Source organism: Perca fluviatilis, chromosome 24 (genome assembly GCF_010015445.1).
Source record: "Perca fluviatilis chromosome 24, GENO_Pfluv_1.0, whole genome shotgun sequence".
Taxonomy (NCBI): Eukaryota; Metazoa; Chordata; class Actinopteri; order Perciformes; family Percidae; genus Perca; species Perca fluviatilis.
Genome location: NC_053135.1, coordinates 15449279 through 15474240, shown reverse-complemented (window position 1 = coordinate 15474240; position 24962 = coordinate 15449279). Strand labels below are relative to the sequence as shown.

Genomic DNA, 24962 nt, shown 5'->3' with positions numbered 1-24962 from the left:
ATAGGATAGCCAGTATGGTTTCTAAATACTGTAGACATTTTAAGGATGCCACAGCAAAGAATGTTGACGTGCTTTTTTGAAACTCTTGTTTGGACCAAATTCCCAGATATATTTTAGGTTATCTTGGATGTTGATAAAACTGAAGTAGACTATTCAATTAAAAGTGTGTGATACTAAAAAAAAGAAACAATTTCATTTGTCTGTTTTATTGAATGAAGTGCACTAAACTGAAATGCAACCTTAGCTTAGAGTGACAATAATAAACAAACACACAAAAAAGTACATGCATTACAAGTTATTACAATATTAACACAGACGCAAAACAGAAATGGATATATGACACTCGAACACTGACTGTAAATATTAATGTAAAAACCATCCGTTTCAGAGAAGTGCTGCAAATGCGTTAGTGTCTTAAACCTGTCAGCCACTTCTAACTTGATTCATGACCTCAGTTAACATTTTCATAATGAGTTTATGGTCTCAATCGCTAGTTTTAAGTCTTCTGCAACACAGAATGATATTCATTTTTTGAATTATGGTCTCGATTTTTAAATCAGCGATAAAGCAGGGGGTGTTTTAGGGCGTGGCTTTGATGTGATTGCCAGTAAAAGTGTGTAACATAATGTAGAGTGTAAGTAGCGTTGATGGCTCCTCCCTCACTCCTCCCACTCGTCACATCCCCAACCCTGATCGCTGCGCCTAACGGCAAACTCGACGAGTCATAGCAGATCTCCGCACACAAATTGCACCTACAATGGAAGCACTAACAAGTGTTGTCATGCGCCACCCACTCCAATGGCCACTTCTTTCCACTGTAAAACAAAAAGGAAAGTTTGAGTTTGAGTTATGCAGATAAAATGAGACAAATTTAGACTCCTGTAGCTGTTACCATAGTATAATATTCCAATGTTACTGTGTACAATAATTCATTGAGTTTGTGATGTGAATCACGGTTTGGAATGCACTATATATATATATATATATATAGATATATATATAGATATATATATGTGTGTGTGTGTGTGTATATATATATATATAGCCCTTATTATGAAGTGTGGAGTAAGATTTATGGTACTTTTTGTGTCACCTTTAATTAACTCTACCATCATCAAAACAAATGAGGAATATCCTTCAGAAAGGTTTTTAATCCAAAAAACAAAAACAGTCTGTAAAAATCCAGCGTTACATCATAAAAATATGTAAATCGTTTGCTAACAGCCGGGATTATAGAGGGAGAGTCAGCCGCATACTATGATACAATACAGATGTTGTCTCACTGTGCTTTCTGCTGGGTTTTTCAACCGTGTAAAAAAAATGTGATTTTGTAAAGAGATTTTTTAAACCTGGCCTGTTAGCTGGTATTTGAGTTATGGTGGTGTTGTATCATTAACGTAAATGCAAAAAAATGAAAACATGAATCAATCTCTCCCTCTTATTCATCGCTAAGTAGACTGTGTATGTGCACACTTGATTACCTTAACGTTAATAACCTGCAAGCAGGTTGGCGGTTCTTGAGCGTACTATAAAATAAATCAAACAAAGAGAAATATTCTTCCCTTGTCTTAAAGTGATACAAAAAAACAAACAATACTATAGTCACCTATTTGCTTTTCCATTGCAGCGGAGGAGAAATCGTCTGCATAAAATAATTTCAGTGTCTGATGGTTATTTATGTGTGCTTTAGAACATAATCACTGCGAAACAATCATTACTAAGCTTTATTTATCTCTCTCAACTGCACAATAACAGATTCAAGTAGCTACAAAATATGAGTTCTGCTGGTATACAGCTGGACGGGAGTATGTGATGTTAGCTGTTCACTGAATATGACGTGTAAAGCTCTGCCCATTTCTATATCTTAAAGTAATTGTTATGCGTGGCTCTCGGCTACCCAGGTGATGTCATGACCAGGGATTTACCCACATTGACTGGCTGAACATATAATCAGGGTCCAACCCTGGTCACCGGTGTGAAAGAGGTATAAGATGTATGTAGGGTATACTAAATTAGTTTTCAAAAGTAGTGTTTAAGCACCTATATAGACTAACTTTAACTTAGAAATGTACATAAATTATGTCATAAACTTGTATTTGTTGCACTAATTGACAATGTGTTAACCATGAAAAGTCATACATACCAGAGTTTGCATGGCTCCCACTCGACCTGCTTCATTTTTTGGCCCTATAAAACAGTGAGTTTTATAAACTTTAAATTCGCACGGCCTAACAGTTATACTATTCTCTAAAATATGCTTTTAAGACAATTCAATTCAAAACAGAAAAATGCAATCGACCCTTTTCGACTGGTACAATCTGTATCTTCAGACTTTCCATTTGATGTGAAGTTCAGCAATTGCTTTTTTTCCTCTTACACTGTATGAAGAACCAACTTGCTAAGGTGTGCACTCGACACCCAGCTCTCCTAAATTCTTGAGAAATATACATTTTCATTTGTAAGAGACAAGTTGGGCTCCTGCCTAAAACAATACAACTTTGATTGAAAGCTGTGTTAAACAGCAAAATCAAATCAAAATCTGATTCCAGGAAATTTAACTGGAATCGTGTTTTTCCTAAATGAAACACTTCATTATATATGAAATTGACTATACAGCAAGTACAGTCAAGTCCTTACAGTCGAAAAGGGCCTTTGAAAACATTAAACGAAAGGGAACGCACAAACTGCAAAACATATTTTCACTTAATTTCATTTTGAATTTCTTATGACAACGGAAGGAGCTACTTGATGCCATATTTATCATTAACCTTAACAACTTTGCATTTGGCAACCCTCTTCACAGGGTAAAAATCCTGGCTCCCTGTCAGTGTGTGTAGGCATTCTGAAAGGAAAAAATATATTAACAAGCTTACTACACTGAACCTGATGCCTTTACAGAATTATAAGAGATTACTGAAAAAACATTACTTATCGAGTTTTCTTTTCAAAGTTATTCTTGTACAAAATGTGAATGCAACACTGGTAAGTTACTCTATACAATGGTCTGGGTGAATAATTGATTCTTATTGGCTGCAGGGTGTCACATAGTGTCAGAAATGATTTCTATTTTCCCCACTGTGGATCAATAAAAAGCATAAGTATAATAAATTAATTATATTTACTGGTTGTCAACAGTAAAAAAATGTTAACCAAGGCAAAACATGTTGGCTTTCTAACTAGTGCTAAAAAAACGGTTTATGAGCTGAGTGGCCAACAAATATCCCCCGTTTCTATGTGTGTCAAGTCATATCTAAGGTTGGTTCTATTTACTGGAGCAGTGAACACTGTTTGCATTGCATAAGAACCTTATGGAACGTGAATGTAATGCCTCAGGCGTAACCATTGAAACATAGTAATTGTTTAAAAAAAAAGTGACCATGGTATAAGTGGAGGCAACCCTTATAAGTTAACTATACGTAAGCTATAAGTAAATTAACCCTTATTTATAGACTATAAGATTAGGCAATAGGAAAAATATGTTGGCAATCAGTGTCGAAACCCCATGAATCCTAATCAGTAAAAGTAATTGTGGTGTCAGGGAGTTGTGGAACATATTCTCACGGCAGATACCGGCTTTTGGGGAAAAGACATTTCTTATTGATGGAGTGGCAGTAGTTAATGGGGAAAGAGACCACAGATTAAATTTAGCTTGATTAATTTAAATGTCAAGCTTACCAAATAAATAAATAAATAAATGTGGATGCATCGCCAAAACATAATAGGTTACAACCACTTACAAATGCAAATACAGCAATAATGAGGACTCCCAACAATGAATTTCAATTCAAAATGTATAGATTTACACACACACACAGTAAATGAACAAACCTTTTCTTTTACGTGACACCACTCTACTGGGAGCTGGACAGCCTCCTTCAACACTGTCACCTGTTGATTACAGGGAAAAACAAACAAACTATTTATTAAGACAGTTTACAATTGAGATGGTCTTTATTGGCCCTCTGCTATTAATTATGGACCCAATGTCTTTCATTAGGGGGTCTGACAATTTTGGAATATGAGTTAACACGAAGGCTTGCAATTAATACTTTCTTCATCTGGGACTGAAGGTAGTGCAAAGTGTTTACTGGATACAGAAATTACACCCTTTAGGATAACCAGGCTCTGCTGTTAGCAGAAACGGTATGTATTGTGAGGGGCTTAGAACTTATTTCCAATACTCTTCATATAGAACCTGTTATTACACAGCTTAGTTGAATTCGACGGCATTCAATGGTCTGCTATTTCTTTAAAACAGACTGTTGCAAAGTATAACAGACTGTTGCCATGCCAGGGTGTCGTCATGGTCACCATCAATCTGCTGAAAAAAATAAGTGGGGAAAAGTGGAGCGAGCAACTCTTACAATTCAGGCAATGGCAGCAGAACTGGTGAGTGCCTATTGCTAAATTTGTTCATACAGTCTATGATAGCTACGCAGTAACTTCAGCCATCGGGACAACAACGCTAATTAGTTACATTGCAATATCGTGTTTACAAGCGTGTCACAAACAAGATGAATGAGGACAGAAACGTCAACATAAATAGTCCCATTCACTTTTTATGTCTCATTTCACCATCAATGGAAATGTTCAGTTCAGTCAACCCGCACTGATTAAAACAGCAGCTGGATGAAGGAGTTTTCTCCACCTAGCTAGCGATAGCAGGGCATCACCTCATTACAGCCTGACTTATTTTGGCGGTAAAATAGAAAGCTACTACCACAGCCTGTAATTGGGGGATTAAATGCATGTTGGACCCTGGCTTTTGCCAGAAATGCATGTGCTGCAAACAGCTGGCTATCTGGTAGGCACACACACTGATGCCAAGCATGGAGGAGGAGATACTGTGGTGTTGAGTGACTGACGGAGGGTTGTATTAAACAGCTACAGTTTACGTTGCTATGGACGCAGGATACCAACCATAGAGACGGAACACACCTTTTTCTTTATCGGTAGCAATACTATCGTTTTTAAATTAATATTTGGTGTCAAATTATTTATTTATTATTTATTTAGTTAAGTAGCCATGTAATAGGCAGGATAATTCCTCACTCTAGATTATCCCTTACTTATGCTTACCTTTCTGATAAAATCAAGGACTTCGGGGGTGTAGGTGGAGCTGCAGGGGGATGAGGCTGGGCAACGGCAACAGCAACCTGTGTTGTTGGTGGGGCCCGTTGAGGTGTAGCTGGAGCTGCAGGGGGATGAGGCCAGGGAACGGCAACCTGTGTTGTTGGTGGAGCCAGTTGAGGTGTAGTTTGGGGTTCAACTGTGGATGATGAATGTCCTGCAGCAACTTGTGGGGTCCAGCCTTCATTGGAGGAGTATTAAATGATTAACAGTAATAATACTTGGACTATTTTAAGGTAAAGTTCCCTGTGATGAAGATTGTTGTTAATTAATTAGCTGTATCTAAAAAGGGTTATTTTTATGATGTCATATTAAACCCTGCCTTTCCTGTGGTATCCTTTTTTGCAGGTTTGACTTTGGCTAGGATTTGTTTTAAGAAATGTTAACATGGTTCACAAGAATTCAAATTGTTTTCTCAAAATCCATTATCTTCTCACTTCTTTGCCATACTTATGTCTTCACAGTAGTAGAGAAAAGTAAAGAATTTTGAAGAGGCCTGAACCAAAAAAACTCTGTAATGAAAATACCTAATAGCTCATTTAAATCAGCCACCAACATGGCTCTATAGTTCGATCTGCTATGGTATCCTTCCTCCATGGTAAAACCATTGCAGCAGCACACTTTTGAGTCTTCAACAATAGCTGTATAATTTCCTCTGCCAGAAACTGTTACCACTTCAAAAAGGCAACAATTTAATTTGTTTGACATAAATGAGGTGCTAATTGTCATGGTAACCCCAGGGCTGAAAACCATTCATGGAACAGTCATTTAACTAGTCTAGCACCAACTGATTATTTACAGTTGTACTTTAGCTGATTAAGAGGTAAAAACCAAAAGAGAGACTGCATGTTTTGCTGTGTTGCTTGCCAACCAAGCTGAAACAAGTATTCTTTTTTATTGATACTTAAATTTGAGCAGCAAATAGCTAGCTGGTATGTTTTTAACATATCTCAATAAGTTAAAGTGATGGTTCGGCAGGGCTCTCAAGTTTTGAAGACAGGCAAGAGTGACACCCCCCCCCCCCAAAAAAATAAAGATCATAGATTGGTGGCGGGTTGGACAAGTCGCAGGAATAGGGGCGTTTCATTAATATTATTATTATTAGTGTTTTTGTTGTTATTATTAATAATTGCTGAGATTTACACAAGAAAAGATTTGACACATGGCCATGACAATTCAACCAAATACAAAGTATTTATTCAATTTCTGCATGTTGACTTATGATAACAGGGGGGGGGGTCTGGGGGTCCTCCCCCAGAAAATTTTGAGCATTAAACTCTTCATTTCCTGCATTCTGGTGAATTTGTATGCACCTATTTATACCTTTTTCTGATTAATTTATGCTGGAAATCTTTATGTAAAGGTAAACATAGATTAAAATCCAAATATAAAAACATAATGGAATATATGGCAGTTAGGCTCAGGCATTCTGTATTGCTTTCATCTATTTATTCTCCTGTAGATCAGCTTTTCTAATTATATCTGAGTCAGCACACATGTAGCCTAGCATCATTTACTCTTCCCTTTTGCATCTTTTGTTGAGGAAGTAACCTCCTTAAATGTGCATATGACAATTATTCACGTCAATGATACATTAATTCATTTTAATGAATTAATAAACCCCTGGACTGTAATATGATTTGTTAGAGCAAGATTTCTGCTCATGTTCAAAACTTTGTGCACATTCAAAATATCTCTTTTATCTGAGTTTTGGAGGAGTCTTGATACTTTGAGAAAAATAAAGTTATAATAGTCAATATATTTCAGAAAATAATCTACCTGCACCATAGTCTGCTGTGCATTACGTGATTGCTCTGCTGATATGGTAGATCTCAGACCTCCTGACAGACACAGAGCCCCGTTTGGGTCTCTGGTCTCTGAATGAGCGAATGTTTAGGGAAGTGTCTGTATGCTTTGCTTTTTTTTCATTGGTTGCTGCATTAAATCTTACCCAGATAAAATAGTGCTATTTTCTGATTGGCTATTGTGTAGCCCCTCTCTGTTTTTTGTTTGGCTGATAAGTGGCAGGCTCGATTTAAACATTAAAAATGTAAGCTACCGTGGCTTGGTCACGGTCTATGGGCTTGGTAGCGTTGCATTTCCCCTGACTTGTTTCCTGGTTCTATTTCTCCATAAACAACATGAAATCAAGGAGAGGGTTAACTTCTCCTGCTCCAGATCTCCCACCGTGGTCAGAAAGAACAGGGGAGACACTTTGTTTCTCTCACTAGGACTCTAGAGTCGCTACTTGCTCCAAAGAAAATCGCCGTCACTCTCTCACTTCTCCCTCTACCACACACTCCCCCCACACACACATGTGGCTCGACGCACACACCAGCGCAGGCATAAACATCAGGCCACTTATGTAGACTACTGCAAGAGCTCTGCGGAGCCTCCGCACAAACGGCCAGACGCGTTTGATTCCTGCCGGTTCCATAGTGAGAGCGGCGCAGCCAGAGAAATTTTGGGCGCTGCGGCATATTCAATTTATTATAAATAATTTTTACGCGTGAGAAATACAATGTGTGGCGGGAGTGCGTGACAAAAGACCGAAATGAGTGACTGTCACGCTCAATGCGTGACACTTGAGAGCCCTGGTTCGGAGTAATTCACCCTAGGGTCCTTTGCACCATGACCTCGAGCCAAACACCCCCCCAGAAGCTTTTTTCACCTGGGTCGAACATTGGGAGAGTTAGCTAGAGTAGCATTATCAGCTGAATAGCTTAGCGCAGGGGCTATTGGACCCACGTTTGTATCTTGTAAGTTACCCCACTAATAATGCCCGAAATGATACCAAACGTCTACAAGTAGTACAAATAGGTTATGTACTCATAAAACGATGGATTGGAAAGTTTGTAAGTACAGCAGAAGTTTATGAACACTTGCCTACTCTCTTTTGCTGCTGCTGCTGCTGCTACCTGCAGTTAGACGAGTGCTTAGGGCCGTCTACAAATTACTACACCGAAAAGAGATACAACAAAAATATTTATTAATTTAATGATTAAATAAGGTAATGTCTCCAAACTTACCTCAATTATTACTTGTCTCCTGCTAGTTATACTACAGCACTTACTTTAACCCTTGTGTGGTCCTTCGGGTCCCAGTGACCCGAAGGACAACACAAGGATTATGTACTTCCCTTTACTTTGTTGAGAATTGCTCTCTAAACCCTGTTTCTTGTAAAGTAAGTAAGTAAAGTTTATTTCTAGAACACATTTAAACACAGTTTAAGCTGACCAAAATGCTGTACAAACAAGAACTAAGGTGCTGTATTAACCCTTGTTTAGAGAGCAATTCTCAACAAAGTAAACGGAAGTACATAATCCTTGTGTTGTCCTTCGGGTCACTGGGACCCGAAGGACCACACAAGGGTTAAAAAAATATTTTTGTTGCATCTCTTTTCGGTGTTGTAATTGGTAGACGGCCCTAAGCACTCGTCTTACAGCAGCAACAACAGCAGAGAGCAGAAACAAGCAGGCAAGTGTTATTTACATAAACTTCTGGTGTACTTACAAACTTTCCAATCCATCGTTTTATGAGTGCATAATCTATTTGTACTACTTGTAGACGTTTGGTAGCATTTTGGGCATTATTAGTGGGGTAACTTACGAGATACAAACGTGGGTCCATTAGCCCCTGCGCTAAGCTATTCAGCTGATAACGCTACTCTAGCTAACTCTCCCAATGTTCGACCCAGGTGAAAAAAGCTTCTGGGGGGGTGTTTGGCTCGAGCTCATGGTGCAAAGGACCCTAGGGTGAATTACTCCGAACCATCACTTTAAGTTTAAAAAGCATAAAGCATAATTATAAATGTGATTGCTCCGTTAGTTGAGAGAAGGAAACCATATGAAGGTAAATATGGTGCAAAACGTGAGAGCTTGTAAATGTGATGTGAGCACTTGTACAACTAAAATTGAACTTGTAGATGGGATGTGAGCACTTGCAGAATATGATGTGAGAGCTTGTACAACTAAAATTGAACTTGTAGATGAGATGTGAGCACTTGCAGAATATGATGTGAGAACTTGTACAACTAAAATTGAACTTGTAGATGGGATGTGAGCACTTGTAGAATATGATGTGAGAGCTTGTACAACTAAAATTGAACTTGTAGATGAGATGTGAGCACTTGCAGAATATGATGTGAGAGCTTGTAGAAAAAAATCTGTACTGCAAATTTACTCGTATTTCTTTTTTTTCCACTTGAGTCATTTTTCCAGTACAACCACAACTCTGTGATCACAGCTTCTCGAATCGGTCTCTACAACCTCACAAGTGTGCTCTATCGCATCACAAAGTGACAAATCTGTGCACCTTGGTTTTTGTGCTCCTACTGGTTGCGATACATTTGGTGCAAAACAAACTTGCACTTGAAGCTGTGAAGATGTGAGAGAGCAGAGGGGAGGGGGCGGGGGCACAGATCGGGATAAGCCAATCAAGACGAAGCGGTCTTTTCTGTTCTTCTTCATGTCGGCGAAGATCCGCAATGGCTCAACAAGAAAGGGTAAGTTGGTTCCAAAAGCTTTGTTTTGGTAGATTTGTAACGTTACTGTGATTAACGAGTAAATAAATAATGCCACAGACACCTCACATTCCTAATAACGTGTTACGTTAGTAACAAAATAAGAGTCAATGAATGCACTTTGGCTAACGTTAGCTCTAATTAGTAACGTTACCGTAGCTAGCTAAATGACGACGCTGTAGCGGAAATGGCCGTCATTCAATAACATTATGCTAACGTAGTTCCACAGGGATTGTGCTTTTATTTTTCTAATCTGTACAGAACAACTTGTTTGCTAACTTTTGCTAAAGTCCTAAGGGGTATGACTGTTGATAATTGTTGATTGTGTTTAGATATGCCAAATTTAAATTATATATATTGGTTGGACTGTTTAGCCTTGCTACAGCGGCCATTTGTTGCCATAGCAACTCCAAACATCCTGGGCTGTGACCGTCTAAAGCCAGAGGAATTAAACATGCTCCGTTTTTTGTTTCTTATTATGCTTTGTTTGTTATTGATTGTAATAAATGTTCTATTTTATTTGTTCATTTAAGCAAAAAATACAATGTTTTATGATAATAAAGAGGCGTGGTTTACTTCGTAGGCTGTGAACCTGCGTATCTGGGTCACTCACTACCAGTGATATATAACAAAAGTTGTATCCTGGGATTCATTTAAAAAAGTTGTTAGAAAAAGTAATAAATAAATTATTATTTCTGAGACAATTAATTGTCCAGCTAAATTTGGAATTGTTACTGGCCTATTATAACATAGGTTTACATACATTATTGTAACACATTGGTTTTTTTTCCCTCTAGGAAAGGCTGCTTGATCATTTATTGACCAGGCTCTACAACAGACTATCAAGTGCCCTCGATCGTGCCCCTCTGGACATAGATTACCTCGAGTTTATTTGTTCACAGGAGCTAGTTGTACTCAGCTCACTATCAAGCCAGCTTGAGATCCCTCAAGCTGTGTATGATGCCATTACTGAGGTGCATTGCTTAGTCTCTAGGAAAAATGAACAGGAAACAGCTGTAACAGTTTTGCTGGAAAGGGGAAATAGTGGGCGCTAGTGATGCGCGGATCGTCTCATAACCCGCGGATCCCGCGGGTTACCCGCAGGTCGGGTTGGGGCGGGTAAGTAAATTGTCACTTTATTTGCGGGGCGGGTTGGGGCGGGTCATTGCGTGCCCAGGCGCCACGTGAGACGTCACGAAAGTGGCGCGCCAAGCAGCTCCCAACGTAAAAAGAAGATGGAAGATGAGGTGAGGGAGAAATTAAAGTCGGGAATTTACATCATTAAAAGAAAAGAAGGTCAGGCTGCTAAATCTAATGTTTGGGACCGGTTCTCAGAAATAGTTGCAGCAGGAGACAACAGCAGTATCGGCTACGTGAAGTGCAATTCGTGTGAAAAAATATACAAACACGATAGCCACAAAACGGGCACTTCCAGCCTGTCAAGACATGTCTGTGGGGGGTCTAAGAAAAAGGACGACAGTGGCACGTCTCAAAATATTACTGCTTTCCTCAAAAGTAAAGTAGTACCAGCACATGTCAAGTCCGAGGTCACAGACGCTTGTGTTGAATTCTGCTGTCGAGATCTGCGGCCCTTCGACATAGTATCTGGAGATGGATTTCATACCGTAGCCCAGTGTCTAATTAACATTGGTTCACGTTACGGACGTGTGGATGCCAGCAGTGTACTCCCTCACAGGCAAACTGTTTGCGACAGAGCCAAAGCGACCGCGCAAGAAAAAAAAGAAATCCTCTCAAAGAAGATAAATAAAGCTCTGGATTGTGGCATATCTATTACCACTGACATGTGGACCGATGAGTTCAACAAACGATCATACACGGCGTTTACTGGTCACTTCATTAATGACGACTGGAAATTGGAGAGCCGTGTCATAAGCACAACTGAATTTGACTCTACTCTCAAAAAGACAGCGCACAACATCCACGAGCAAATTATTAAGGAGCTGCATGACTTTGGTATTGAACCTGCCGGCATATCAAAAGTAATGTTTGTAAGTGACCAGGGAGCAAACATAAAAGCTGCCCTTCGCAGCTACAAGTGGGTGCCGTGCACAGCCCATGTCATTAACATCGTTCTCAAACACACATTTGATGTTAAAGAGAACACGCCAACATATATGCGCGACGTGAATGATGTCATTGCAAAGTGCAAAAGCCTTGTGACATACCTGAAAAAATCCGGGATTGTAGTACAACTCCCACACACCGTGATACAAGAATGTGAAACCCGTTGGAACAGCAAAGTTGCGATGATGCAGTCAGTCAGTAAACAGTATCGTGAAATCCAACAGGCCTTGCAGGAGAAAGATCAGCTCCACAGAATGGATGGCATTCAGCTGGATGTGTTGAACACAGTTACTGAGTTTTTGCTGCCTTTTAAAGCTGCGAGTGAAGAGTTGGAGGGTGATACGTATCCAACTATTCAGCTGGTCGTGCTTTGGTTTTTTAAACTGAAGAAACACTGCGAGCCCCAATACGGTGATCCGGAATACATGGCTTATATTCGGGCACAGGCAACGCAGCTGCTAAATGAGAAAATGTCCATCAGCGTCACCCACAAGCTTGGAACGTTTCTTTGTCCCCGTTTTAAGTCCTTGAAGATGTTTCAAGCGGAGGAGAGAAACGCTGTGTACGACCAGGCCAGAAGACTTGTCAGGGAATTTGACAGTGCGCCGGTTACACCTCCAGCAAGTCTGAGGGAGCCAGAGCCGAATCAGCCGATGCCTCGAGGTGAGTATTGTAACACCAGCAAATAGATAGGTGTTTTAGCTATAGTGGTCTAATGTATGTTTTAAATGTTAAATATTGTTATATTTTTTTTTTTAGTTGACGACGAAGCCGAGCGAGTCAAAAGAAAAAGAGATGATTTTAGTGAGTGGGAGGATGAAAGTGATGTTGCCGCCGAGAAAGACGAGGTTCAGCGCTACATTGAGGGACAGTTCTTTTGGGACGGAGAGGACATTCTAAAATTCTGGCAGTCCCAGTCAATCTCCTTTCCTGTGCTTTCCAAGCTGTCAAAAATGATACTCTGTATCCCGGCCACAAGCGCATCAAGCGAGCGCACATTCAGCTCTGCTGGCCGGGTGCTAGAGTCTAGGAGAAACAGATTAAATCCCGGTACAGTGGATGCCATTCTTTTTTTGCACAGCGAACGCAAAAACGCCAAATGAACATTCCCGTGTGTTTAAAAAAAAAAAAAAAATATGTAGCGTACTAGGTTGTAAACTGTTGGCTAAACTTTTTTTTTTTTTTTTTTAGCCTATTAGATGATTATAAACGCTGCTTTAAATGTTTAAATAGTTTATCACATGATCTGATTTATGGTCTATTTAATTTATATTCATAATCTTCTGTTGTTGTCTGTTAAAAGGGCAATGTTTCTGCACTTTCAGGCTGTAATAAAGGATATTTTCATTTCCATTACAGTGCATGTCTATTTAATGGTCGCAGTGTGCGGGGCGGGGCGGGTTGTAAAAATAGATAAAGTGGTGCGGGGCGGGCTGGGGCGGGCCAAATAATTTAATTAATGCGGGACCCGCGGGTTGGAATAAAAGCCGACCCGCGCATCACTAGTGGGCGCCCTAGAGTTATATTAAGCGAGGAACATGTGTCTGAGCTTCTTAATATGGGCCTATCTGTAAAGTGCATTGCGAAGGTTGTAGGGGTTTCTAGGTGGACACTGCAGAGACGCATGAACGAATGGGGTTTGTCTGTGAGGGGTCTGTCTGTGAGGGGTCTGTACAGTGACCTAACTGATGATGAACTTGACATCCTGGTGTCAGCCATTCACTCCAGCAACCCAAATGCAGGGTACCGTATGATGATGGGACTGCTGCGAGCACAGGGACATCGTGTACAGTGGCAGAGGATTCGTGCATCAATGCACAGAGTTGACACTGTAGGGATTGTGTCCAGAATGGCTGAGTTGCGGTGTGTGGTACGCAGGACATACTCTGTCCCAGCCCCCAGATCTTTGATGCATATTGACACAAACCACAAACTTATAAGGTTTGTTGTGTTAGTCTAATAGACAACTATTGCAGGTTCACAATGTAGAAAAAAGGGGATTAATGATTATGCCTATTTTTTCTCCATGTCAATTAAGGTACAATATGGTGATATTCGGAGGAATTGATGGCTACTCAAGAAAGGTACTGATAATCACACATGCCTTTTAATTTTTGCATAACAATTATGTTAAGACTGATTATTTGTTTATACAGAAAATAAAATTTTTCATATGGAAACCTAGTAGTTTAAAGTTCAGGTCATGAAGGTAATCTTGTGTACCTAAATCAAAATATGCGGTTTTGGGTGTGATGGAGTGTTTTCTGTATTTTTCTCACAGATAATGTATCTTGGTGTTGCTGATAACAACAAGGCCTCCACTACCCTTGCCTTCTTCAATGAAGCGGTTGAGAAGCATGGCTTACCACAAAGGTAAAGGTTCTTCATTAAATTGAAAACAATGTATACCTTTAACTATAACAAACTTCACCTAAAAGGGTTCGGGGAGACCATGGGGTGGAAAATGTTGATGTGGCCCGCCTTATGTTCTCCATTCGAGGAGCTGGGAGAAACAGCTTCATCGCGGGAAAAAGTGTGCATAATCAGAGGTAACGAGAACACATATACATAAATGTGTTAAAATTGTTATATTATTAAATGGCATGACATCAATTGATTAGCACTTCCTCTATTGTGCTTTAAACAGAATTGAACGTCTCTGGCGAGATGTCTTTAGAGCAGTCACATGTCTCTTCTACAATCTGCTGCACCCGCTGGAAGAGGATGGTCTTCTTGACCTGTCGAGTAGTGCTCACCTTTTCTGCTGCCACTATGTGTTTATTCCCCGCTTGCAAGACCAGCTTGATGTGCTCACAGATGGCTGGGACAATCATCCCCTTTCAACTGAGAGAAATCTCACTCCCAACCAACTATGGCACATGGGACTACAGCACAACTCAGAAGAGTACAATGATGAGGTATGGATTTCTGAAATATGCTCAGCACAGCATGGAGTTAAGGCAGAATAAATAATTATTTCTGATCTTACAGGATTTGCACATCCCTGTGATTGACTGGGAGAGTAGTGGCCTTATACCCTCGGATCCAAACTGTGGCATCCATGTTCCTGAAAGCGATTGCCCTTTGAGACCTGATGAGCTGGCTGGACTTTGTGCTGCTGTGGACCCAATGGGACCTTCAACATGCATGGGAGTAGACAGATATTTAGCTGCACTGGAGTACATGCACAGCATTGGCTATGAGTAGGGTAATCTCTGTAAACTGCTTCTCATGTCCCCCTGAAAAACGAGCAAGGACTAGAGACTAGGAAGGATCTTGGTTATTAGTGCAGTGCGATTAAATTCTTTGAGATAACTGAAAAGCACGTTACACATATTATGCAGAATAAATAGATATATAGACATAGAAAATGGATATAGAGATAGATTGAGGGAGAGAGAGATGATGATAGATGGAGATAGAGAGATTGATAGAGAATGAGAGAGAGAGAGATGGATAGAGAGATACACATTGTTTCAGTTTCACTTTGAGACATCAGTTTAACTATAGGTCTTAAAACACAGAATGTTAAAATACAGCTTGATCATTATCAGTGACTCCTTTTTATACAATTTCCCATTTCCTTGTAAGTGACAAAACCTTTAGTCTTCTTGTTTCTGTCTGGTACACTAATACAAGTGACTATTTAGTTTAAAGCACTCTTTATCAGTCTTTGTCTGCAGTTTTCAGGCAGCATACAACTTCAAGCTTTTTTTTTTTTTTAAAAAGAACACATGCACAGAATTGTTTTAAAACACTTTTACTGTTAAATAAAACAAACTCTTTCAATGGAAGCCACTATATAAACATCTTGGTAAATATAAACAACTTTGTCAATAAATAAAATGCATAATTAAAATGCATACATTCTTGTTATTAAAAGTAAAACAAAATGACAACTACCATGTGTATTTGTTTTTCATGAAAAGCAAAAATGGATGCCCCCTACTTTCTGAACATTGCTTTAAAAAGGAACATGCTGACTTATTGGGACTTTCTTATTCACTGTAACCCCCAGAGTTAGACAAGTCCATACATACCCTTCTCATCTCCGTGTGTGTTGTAAGCGTCATCAGGCCAGCACCGAACATGCAGGTGAATGGTTCCAGAAATCCTACTGCTTCGAATTGTGACAAAAAGTGACAAAATAACATCAACATGTTCCCATTTACATGTTGTGATTTGTAGAGTCACAGCGTGTACAAAAAATGTAACATAACACACAGGCAACCGTAAACAAACCGGGAACTATATTCTCAGACCGGTTGCTGCAAAGCAAAGCAAATCATTCCGCCCAAGTACTATATTCTTCCGCCTGAGAATATAGTTATAGAATTTTACCAGCTGCTTGAGTTTTTCTTCAGTCACTTACATGGATAATAACACACCAATGGAAGAGGACAACAAATGTTACAATGATATTATGATACTGAGACTCAAGTTTGCAATTAATTGCTCAAAATTAGTTTAGACAAATAAATAGTAAAGGTATGTATGAATTTCTTTCTAAAGCCCTCATCTTTCCATGAAGGTACAAGGAGGCCACAATCTAAAATGTATCTTTTAACACCGCTTTTTGATCACTGCAGAATTCTGTGTTTTATTTTAAGTCTTCACTATTATTGTAAATGTTATTACTTTCAACATGTTCCATAATAAAACCTGTAGATCCTAAATGCACACAACTTGGAAAGTATGAAACCAATATACCTGTCTCCACAAACTGACGTAGGTAGCCAGCCATTTTGCATCTGATTGCAACAGAGCATCCATTGTCGTCGTCCTCCTTTTCCTCTTCTCCAGGCCAGATGATGTTGTCTAGAACCATCTGAATGTAATATTTGAAGAATATGAATGCACTGAACGGTACAAAAAAAAAGCAAAACTTATTAATTTTAGGGATACTTTGACAATTTTAAAACATCTGAGCCATGTTTGTGTAGACAGTTTGGCTTCCTTCCGTGGCGCCTGTGCAGAGCAACAGAGGTCTGCCAAGATCCAGTAGACCTCAGCTGCTCCATGCACTGGCGTCACAGAGAAAAGTCAAACACTTTATTTGCACACACAGCCAAGACACAACAGGATTTAAATCAGCAAAATATCTCTTTAATAACATGGATTAAAATACCTGAGCACTGCATTTCGCCATAGCCTGACGAGGGAACACCACTGGAACCACATCTGGCCTGGCCTCCAACAGTGGCCATAACATTGTGTCCTGCAGTCCCTGCCTCAGCTGTTTCACTTGTTGGGAGGTTCGCCCTAACACCTATATAGATATTAAAGTGAGTTGTTAATTCTTTCAAGGAGTAATGGGCATAAAAACTTGTTATGGTTTAAAAAAAATAATTAAGCAGTAAAATACTGTACATTTCACCAGAAATAGCAAAATTAACAGTTGATGAATCAAACTCTTACAACGAGAAATCCCTTTCTTTATGAACATGAAAGTTTTGGTTGCTTGAGCTTACCGCATGCTGTAGAAGACTGTAAAAGCCAGACATGGTTGGCTTGTGTCAACACAGGAAGGTCCCAAGATAATGCCAACTGGTTAACAGCAGCCCTCTGATCCTCTGTCAGCTCACTGCTCGTTTTCCTCTCAAGCTTAATGGATGGTTGAGACAAGGTATATGAATATGGTGACATGCACGTGAGTATTCATGTGGCTTAGTTCATACTTTGCATTCCGCTCCAAACCTACCAGCTCTATTGTCTCGCGGATATCAATGTCTGCCACATCTTCCAGCATGATGGTTGCTGTCTCCCGGGAGCCACCTAACAAAACATGCAGAATTGCTGGGCTGACACCTGTCAGTGGAGGACCACCATGCAGAAAGGAGTGACCTATCATCCTCCCTGCCATCTTGAACAAGTCACTCTGCACAAGCACTTGGGAGGTGGAAGGGATGAGGTGATCAGCTTGGCCCTCAAAAAGCATAGTGCTTGTTCTATTTCCTGCATGGAGAGCAATGGAGCATGGGGCATCTCCTTTAATTATACAGGTTATCACATAGAAATGTAGACTTTACTAAAGTTAATTCTCTGTAAAGTCATTTGAAACATGCTTGTGATAAAGGGCTACATAATTAAATTAATAAACTCTGTCCAAAAACTTGCCAAAATCCATCAAGAATCCGTTCTGCAACTTGTGCATCACTAGGCTGAAGAAATGGCGCTTCACACCCTCTCCAGTTGCTACATCACCTATAAAACAAATACTATTGTTACTTGTCAATTGAAGCAACTACATATTATTTTAGGTGCAATATATTTGTAAAATGTAGTTACCTTCCAATCTGCAATGGAGTGGTCTGGCCCAATCTACTTTATAAACCTTGTAAAAGCTGATTAGTCTTCCCTCCTGATCTTCAACGTCCTCTCTCATGTCAAGTCTTACTTTCAGTGTTGGTTCATCCTCTTTTTCCTGAAGCAAATACCTTCTGTATAGTATAGCTGCCCTATCTGGAACTTCAACCCTCTTCCAGGCTGAAAAATATTTTTCATGATTGAGTTTGTACAAGGGTATAATATTTATGTTGGAGTATCATTAACATTCCATTTCTGGAAAAAAGTAAAAAACACACCATCAGACATTGCAGGTACTGGCCCTGATGGTATGGTTTGTGATGTGCCAGGTGTTATGTACCCATAATTGGATGGGCTAGCAAGGCTGCTTTCAGTGACACTGCTTGTGGAAACCTCTGGTGCTGAAGTGCGGTTTTCAGACGCAGCCGCCATTATGGAATTCAGAGGAAAACTAGATTTAAAAAAAAATAAAAATACACATTTTGATATTGACAAATATATTGTAAATCCATTACAGACAGCTAAAATGATAAATAAAGCTTAAAAAAATAAACATTTCATTGCACTATTTTCTCAAACTAATTAATGCAAAGCTCACCTAAATTCTGCATTTAATAGAAAAAAAAAAAGAAGTAAATTACAAAAGGAAGTGGTTGATTTCAGTCTGTGATGCAATTCTCAGGGCCAAGAGTTTAGTAGGACCCTCCTTGTTTCACTTGCCATTGAGTAAAATAAAGTGTCAACTGTTGCGGATACTCAAGTGACATGTTGACATTACCTTTCCCCACATGCACTTGCATGGAGGGCCATCGCCTCAGCAGCAAATTGCTCTCCACATATTGGGCAAGAATCCTGGGGAGTCAAAAATGAGGTTCAGGAAAACACTTGATTAACCAGGTTCACGTGACACTAAATTAGAAACATGGGGCAGGGATGCATTGCGTCACACAAGTTGTGCAAACTTTTTTTTAAACCTGCTACACAGACTCCATATTTGTTCTGTGTAGTTGCTGCCAGCTTCAATGCATCAATATCAATGTAATGCAGTTGGTAGGTTGTGAAAGCGTAGGCTATTACTGAATTATTAACTGGATCATTTTAACTACAGGATTATGGATGCAGTAATGTGATTAAGTAATTGAATGTGACATGTACAAACTAGTGTTCATTTTGTTACCTATTTTTAAATTTAGTCTTGTGCCAGATGTCCTTGTTAGTTTTAGTCATATTTTGTCATTCACATATCTTTTTTTATTAGTCAAGTTTGAGTCAATTAAAAGCCTCGTCATTTTAGTCTAGTTTTAGTCAAAAGGGGAACAAGGTATCTTAGTCCAGTTTTAGTCAAACCATTTTAGTCTTTAAATAAATTATTTGGAAATTTCTGATAACCATTTCAGTCAAATAGTGTTATACACATCAAATACTGGTTAAATGTAATAATATCCTGACAAAATACACTTGTTGAATCATTTTTTTTGACTGCAACTTTGTTTAACACTGGTTTTATATCGAGCCTCTTCCTTTATGCAAATACAATCGTACACAGACGCATGTTAGATAAGCGCCAGGATTCCCAGGCTCTACAGCACGTTTTGTTGCCAGCGGTTGCATACATTACTCCGGCCGTTCTGCAAGCTGTTTAAGAGCGGCTTCACCAGCAAGCTAAGCCTGTCTCCTTCCCTTGCCCAGGGCCTAGGCTCTAGCGGCTTCTCCAGCCGGCTGAACCAGGCTTCCTCCATCCCTCCTTCCTTCCCTTCCTCCCCAGCCTAGGGGGCAACATCGCTACCTGGATGTAAAAAAGCTAGACGAAAAAAAGGGGACACACTGAATCTCTAGATGAGCCGCAGCCGAGCCCGACTGAACCGCGCGCTTAGTTAGATAAAATTGTGGGGGGGGGGGGAAATACTGGGAACCAAGCAGCAATTGGTAAAAAGTACAGACGATTGTAGATGAAAATGTAGAGAGATTTTATCTTAGTTTTTATTTTATGCAAAACATGTGTTCATTTAGTCTTAGTCAGCGTTTTTGGACACTAGTGCAGTCTTGTCATGGAAAAAGTTAATTGACGAAAATATTTACTCTCCTCTTACGAAATTAACACTAGTACAAACACCTACAAGGTTGCTCTGCTGGTCACATTGCCTCAGGTACAATGAGGTATTATGTTATAGACTAACTGCGTAAAAAAAAATGGAGACAAGCAGCGTGATGCCCGTGCAGATGTGTGTGTCTACCGTGATCTATGCAGCAGTTCAGCTTTAATCAAGGCGCTGAGTGAAATTCACACCAGGTGTATTTCGGACATAAGGCACCTCAGATTATGGACGAGCCCACCGACACTGACATCCACTTTTCACTTGAAAAATCTCAAGTAATAACATCAAGGCCAGTACCTTTTAGATAGATTAGAATGACTAACTGATTGTGACAAATCAGATTAACATTTAAAGTGAGAATTGGACTCAAGCCATGAGACTTCAGCATTGATTTGAGCTTTTGTGACTTTGTCAATTTAAATCTTAATTGCTTACCACACAAATAACATCTGGTTCCTGGTCTTTCTCCTCTTCTGCCACAAGTTCAGAATTCTCCACAAGGAATGGGAAAAAAGTATCATAATTTTTTCTACAAACCTGTAATATCTAACTAATATGTAGAACACAACCCAAATACATGTATTATGTTAGGAATATGTATAGATTATAAAGCCTTAAACAACTAAGGGAATCTATTGTTCTTAGCAACAGCATTGAATCAGATCACTTACATTATCATGACACTGACAGGATTCAATGTGGAAAGGCAGCAACTGAAGAGGAACTGATGTGCCACAGGTAATGCAGTCATTTTTTGGCATATTCTGAAACTCCGGTGAATCATATGGCAAGGGGGTTGTGTCGATCTTTTCTTGAAGGGGGACAATATAGATGATATTCTTTCCATTGTTTGAGGAGGACTTCAATATTTTTGCTGTGTAGCCCTGGGAACCATGGGCCAGTGGAGTAGTCTTCCTTTGTCCACTGCCTCCTTTGAAAGAAATGAAGAATTTAAAAAAGCGCAAAAATGGAAGTTCATTATTATTCCAAAAGTTTTCAAATATGAAGTACTGAACAGGTATGGAGGCTCAACTCTTTTGCCCGGTGTAAATTAGCTCACCTGCAGCTTTTTGGAGAAGCCAACCGCCATGCAAATGTCTTAATTTAGGGTATTCCTCAAACAGAACTCTGGTTATCTGAAGATCAAAACACATGATGGAAAGTGTGTAATGATACCACATTCCATACACATTATGCTGGGGGGCTGGAATCATTCACTTGTGTTATGCTGCCTTTAATTTTGTCAGAGTACTTAATGTTTTCACTTTGTAGCAGCAAGTTAGGCTACTTAATTACTATTCATTCAGTGCCAAAACTTTTGACTAACATATATGTTTCTATAATTGTGTGTTACTTTGCTATGTTGTAACGGCCAAAAAACCTTTTTGCTACAATCTAACCTAAACTCAACACCTGTCCTATAACCTTCCAGAAGAGATTTCGATCCAAAACAGCACATGAACTGTAGCCTAGAAATCTAAACGCACCCTAGCAGCAGAAAATGTAATTTCCAGCCAGGGTCTTCTGCAACTCTCCGTTGGATTGCAAGCTGGATGAACCAAATTCTGGTCGGCCAATCACATCGTGTATAGAGTCGGTGGGCAGGGCTTAACATAATGACGGCAGAGTTGCGATGGTCCCGCATGAATTCCCTGCTACTTGAAAACAAAGAAGATGGCTGCTGCTGGCAGCGAACAGCGGTCTTTTGAATTGGAATCGGCTTTGGCCGAGACTCTGGAAGACTTTGAGTTCAGCTTTTCTTTGAGAAAAGAACAAAGAACGGCACTGAAGTCATTCTTAAAAAAGTGTTCGGAGTTTTGCCGATCGGATACGGCAAAAGTTTAATCTATCAACTAGCGTTGCTCTGGTTGGTTGTAATGCGCAGAGAAAATTTGAAAGACAACTGTTTATCGCGCCACCCGGATTGAGCCCTGCCATTGGTGAGTGTCAGGCTACATGCACAGTAGTTAAAAACAAACTACAGTAGACATGTAGACAGAAAATAACAATGCTCATTCATTAACAATGAATGAAATTACCATACTGATAGTGAAACGTAAACATTCATAGATAAATACACAACTATAAACAAAATTTTAAAAAATAGATCTGAACAAAAATCTTTCAGATGTACCATGTAACTGCAATGTATTGTGTTCGAATCTGAACCAGGACCTTTGTAGCATGTAATTCCCCCCTCCCAATTTTTCCTGTCTGTCTCAACCGTCACATGTCCAAAATAACACCCAAAAAGCACGCGTATTTTGTAAAAATACTGAGAACTATTCACCATTCACTTTGACAACATTTATGGTATTGTATCTCCATAATGATATTGTCTTTGATTTGATAATATTTTTCATACGAACTTAAGTGTCATGCTGTAAAAAAAAGGCGTACCTCAGTGTGATCAGCATCGTCATTAAGATGTACAGTTCTCCTTCCTAAGCCCGCTTGCAAGAGCATGGTTTCGTCTTTTGGTGTCCTATCTGAGTTTTCGGGCTGCAGGCAGAACTGGAGTTCTATTACTTTAGAACATGTTGATCTTAGAGGTTCAGGTGCCTTTCTTTTATGGCGTGCCCGGCTTACAGCATATATTGCTGGAAAAGATCTTGAAACAAGGTGAAAAATAAGATGGGGGAGAAAAATCAACAAGGTTGACAGAATCTTGGGATATTTTTAACAATGGCTGCATTTCAGTATTAGTAAGCACTTTACTTAAAAAAGTTATGGGGTATCTCCAGCAAAATAATAGCAATAGACACACTTCAGTTTAGTAATTAATACTAACCTTTGGATACAGGGCGTAACACTAGACAAAACTGTATGTTTTAAGAGTTTTTCCTGTATTTTTTGGCTGTAAAAGGTTTATTTAATGAACAATGGAGTAAAAACAGGCCAGTATTGCAATTTAAAATTAAAATACTTAATTGCCATGCATTTACATGGTCAAACACAAAATCCTGGAATTAGATTAATTTAAGCACATATTAACTTACCTTTGCCTTTCCCGATGAACAGGGTTGTTAACCTCGATGGAACTGCTAGTTCCAGCCTGAGATTCCATGGGCCTTAGGTCCACAGAACTGCTAGGCCTCTCATTGGATTTTTTTAAGTTCCGGATGCAGCTGAGAAGACCTCTCACTGCATTTTCAATTTCAGCATCATGTGGTTCCTGAGAGAAAAATAAATAACGTATGACATGATGGCATAGACCCTGGACCAAGCTCAGTAAGAAAAATTTACATTGATATAACGTTACACACATTCATAACGGACGACAAATGTGACAAATGTAAGGGTGGCCCTGGGATGTGAGCCTACAAAATATGGTAATACAGATCGCAACGGCAACTCTACCTCTCTATGAAGGGGACCGTTGTCACGCTATAAATGTACTGTTGTTACGGCCTCCATTTAAAGAAACAAACAAAGGCTCAAAAGGGATTGGAGGATGCAACATATAAAAAAGGATGTCAGACACAAGGTTAACAATTAACCAATAAGCTTGATTAAATAATGCAAAAATATTACCAAAAGTAGCAAACAAAGAGAAACAAAAAAGGGACTGGAGACCCCAGCCAAAAAGAACAAAAGATGGGAAGACGCGGGACCAACCTCGCAATGGGCCATCGCTCCCTGTGTCTCGCCCTAAATTACCTAAAAAGGGGTAACCTAAACCTAGAACAAACAAAAGAGGGATAACTGAACTACCTAATAATATCTACTTAATATCCAGCCCAAACTAACACAATAACCAATACAAGTGTGTATGGAGGCTGGGAAACACAAACCTGCTTGTGTAGAAAAATGGTTAAGTGTGCTGCTGGTGTGATCTCCATGTGTCTCTGTCCCTTCACTCTCTGCCTTCTTATCACCTCCCCCACTCTACCTGAGCAGTGATTACGCTCAGGTGTTCAACAGGCAGAGGAAGGAGGGCAGAACGAGGGACACAGAGAGAAAACAAGAAACACACACCAGAGGCACATGTAACACTGACTAGCTAGCTAACTAACTGTTGTAAAAAAATTAAAGAAATGTTGATTTTTCAGGCCTGTGATTTTCAAAAATGTAATAACAGCTTTCTAAGCAGCTAACGTTGAGGTAATGATACCAGGACATTAATGAGAGCCTTATGTGTCTGGAACAAGAGTGTATCCAGGTGTCGCATCCCATGTAATAATTATTAATGTCGCCTTTACCTAAATCCAAAAGCTAAAAATAGCTATTAAGTTTGAAACTTTATGAAATGTAGATATTATTGATAATTAGCTAGCTTACTTTTTAACTTTACAAGTTTAGAGTTAACCTTAACCTCAGTTAGCAGACAAGGTTATGTTAAATAAATAACTGTTAGCGGGTCTTTAGCTGACGTTACAATGCAAGGCGAGTCCTCAGTAGCCTAGTAGATGTTTGGAGCCTCGTTGTAAGCTTTTGAAACTACTGCATTTGAATACTGCATTGTTATATCGTTAGCGATATACAACTAGCTAGCTAACATAGAGCTAACGTTAGCCAAAGTGCAATCATTGACTTATTTTGTTACTAACGTAACACGTTATTAGGAATGTGAGGTGTCTGTGGCATTATTTATTTACTCGTTAATCACAGTAACGTTACAAATCTACCAAAACAAAGCTTTTGGAACCAACTTACCCTTTCTTGTTGAGCCATTGCGGATCTTCGCCGACATGAAGAAGAACAGAAAAGACCGCTTCGTCTTGATTGGCTTATCCCGATCTGTGCCCCCGCCCCCTCCCCTCTGCTCTCTCACATCTTCACAGCTTCAAGTGCAAGTTTGTTTTGCACCAAATGTATCGCAA

At 39.5% G+C, this 24962-nt stretch overlaps 2 protein-coding genes and 1 long non-coding RNA gene across 3 annotated transcripts; all 3 read right to left on the bottom strand.

Moving 5' to 3' along the window:
* Positions 1–233: 233 nt before the first annotated feature.
* On the bottom strand, positions 234–5427 carry LOC120554271. Its single transcript, XR_005638342.1, has 4 exons — positions 5080–5427; positions 3829–3888; positions 2144–2187; positions 234–815 (listed from the first exon to the last, which is right to left on the bottom strand). It is a non-coding gene; the product is annotated as an uncharacterized LOC120554271 (long non-coding RNA).
* Positions 5428–15580: 10153 nt separating this feature from the next.
* Positions 15581–17684, bottom strand: LOC120554262. Its single transcript, XM_039793049.1, has 5 exons — positions 17439–17684; positions 17209–17341; positions 16866–17006; positions 16448–16565; positions 15581–15857 (listed from the first exon to the last, which is right to left on the bottom strand). The coding sequence occupies exons 1-5, from the start codon at positions 17673–17675 to the stop codon at positions 15758–15760; spliced, it is 729 nt and encodes a 242-aa protein (XP_039648983.1). The 5' UTR covers positions 17676–17684; the 3' UTR covers positions 15581–15757.
* Positions 17685–18103: 419 nt separating this feature from the next.
* On the bottom strand, positions 18104–23970 carry LOC120554259. Its single transcript, XM_039793042.1, has 9 exons — positions 23934–23970; positions 23139–23314; positions 22540–22750; positions 21200–21275; positions 20811–21070; positions 20575–20631; positions 18822–18895; positions 18384–18494; positions 18104–18223 (listed from the first exon to the last, which is right to left on the bottom strand). Exons 2-9 carry the CDS (start codon positions 23204–23206, stop codon positions 18208–18210), a joined length of 873 nt encoding a protein of 290 aa, XP_039648976.1. The 5' UTR covers positions 23207–23314; positions 23934–23970; the 3' UTR covers positions 18104–18207.
* Positions 23971–24962: the final 992 nt, after the last annotated feature.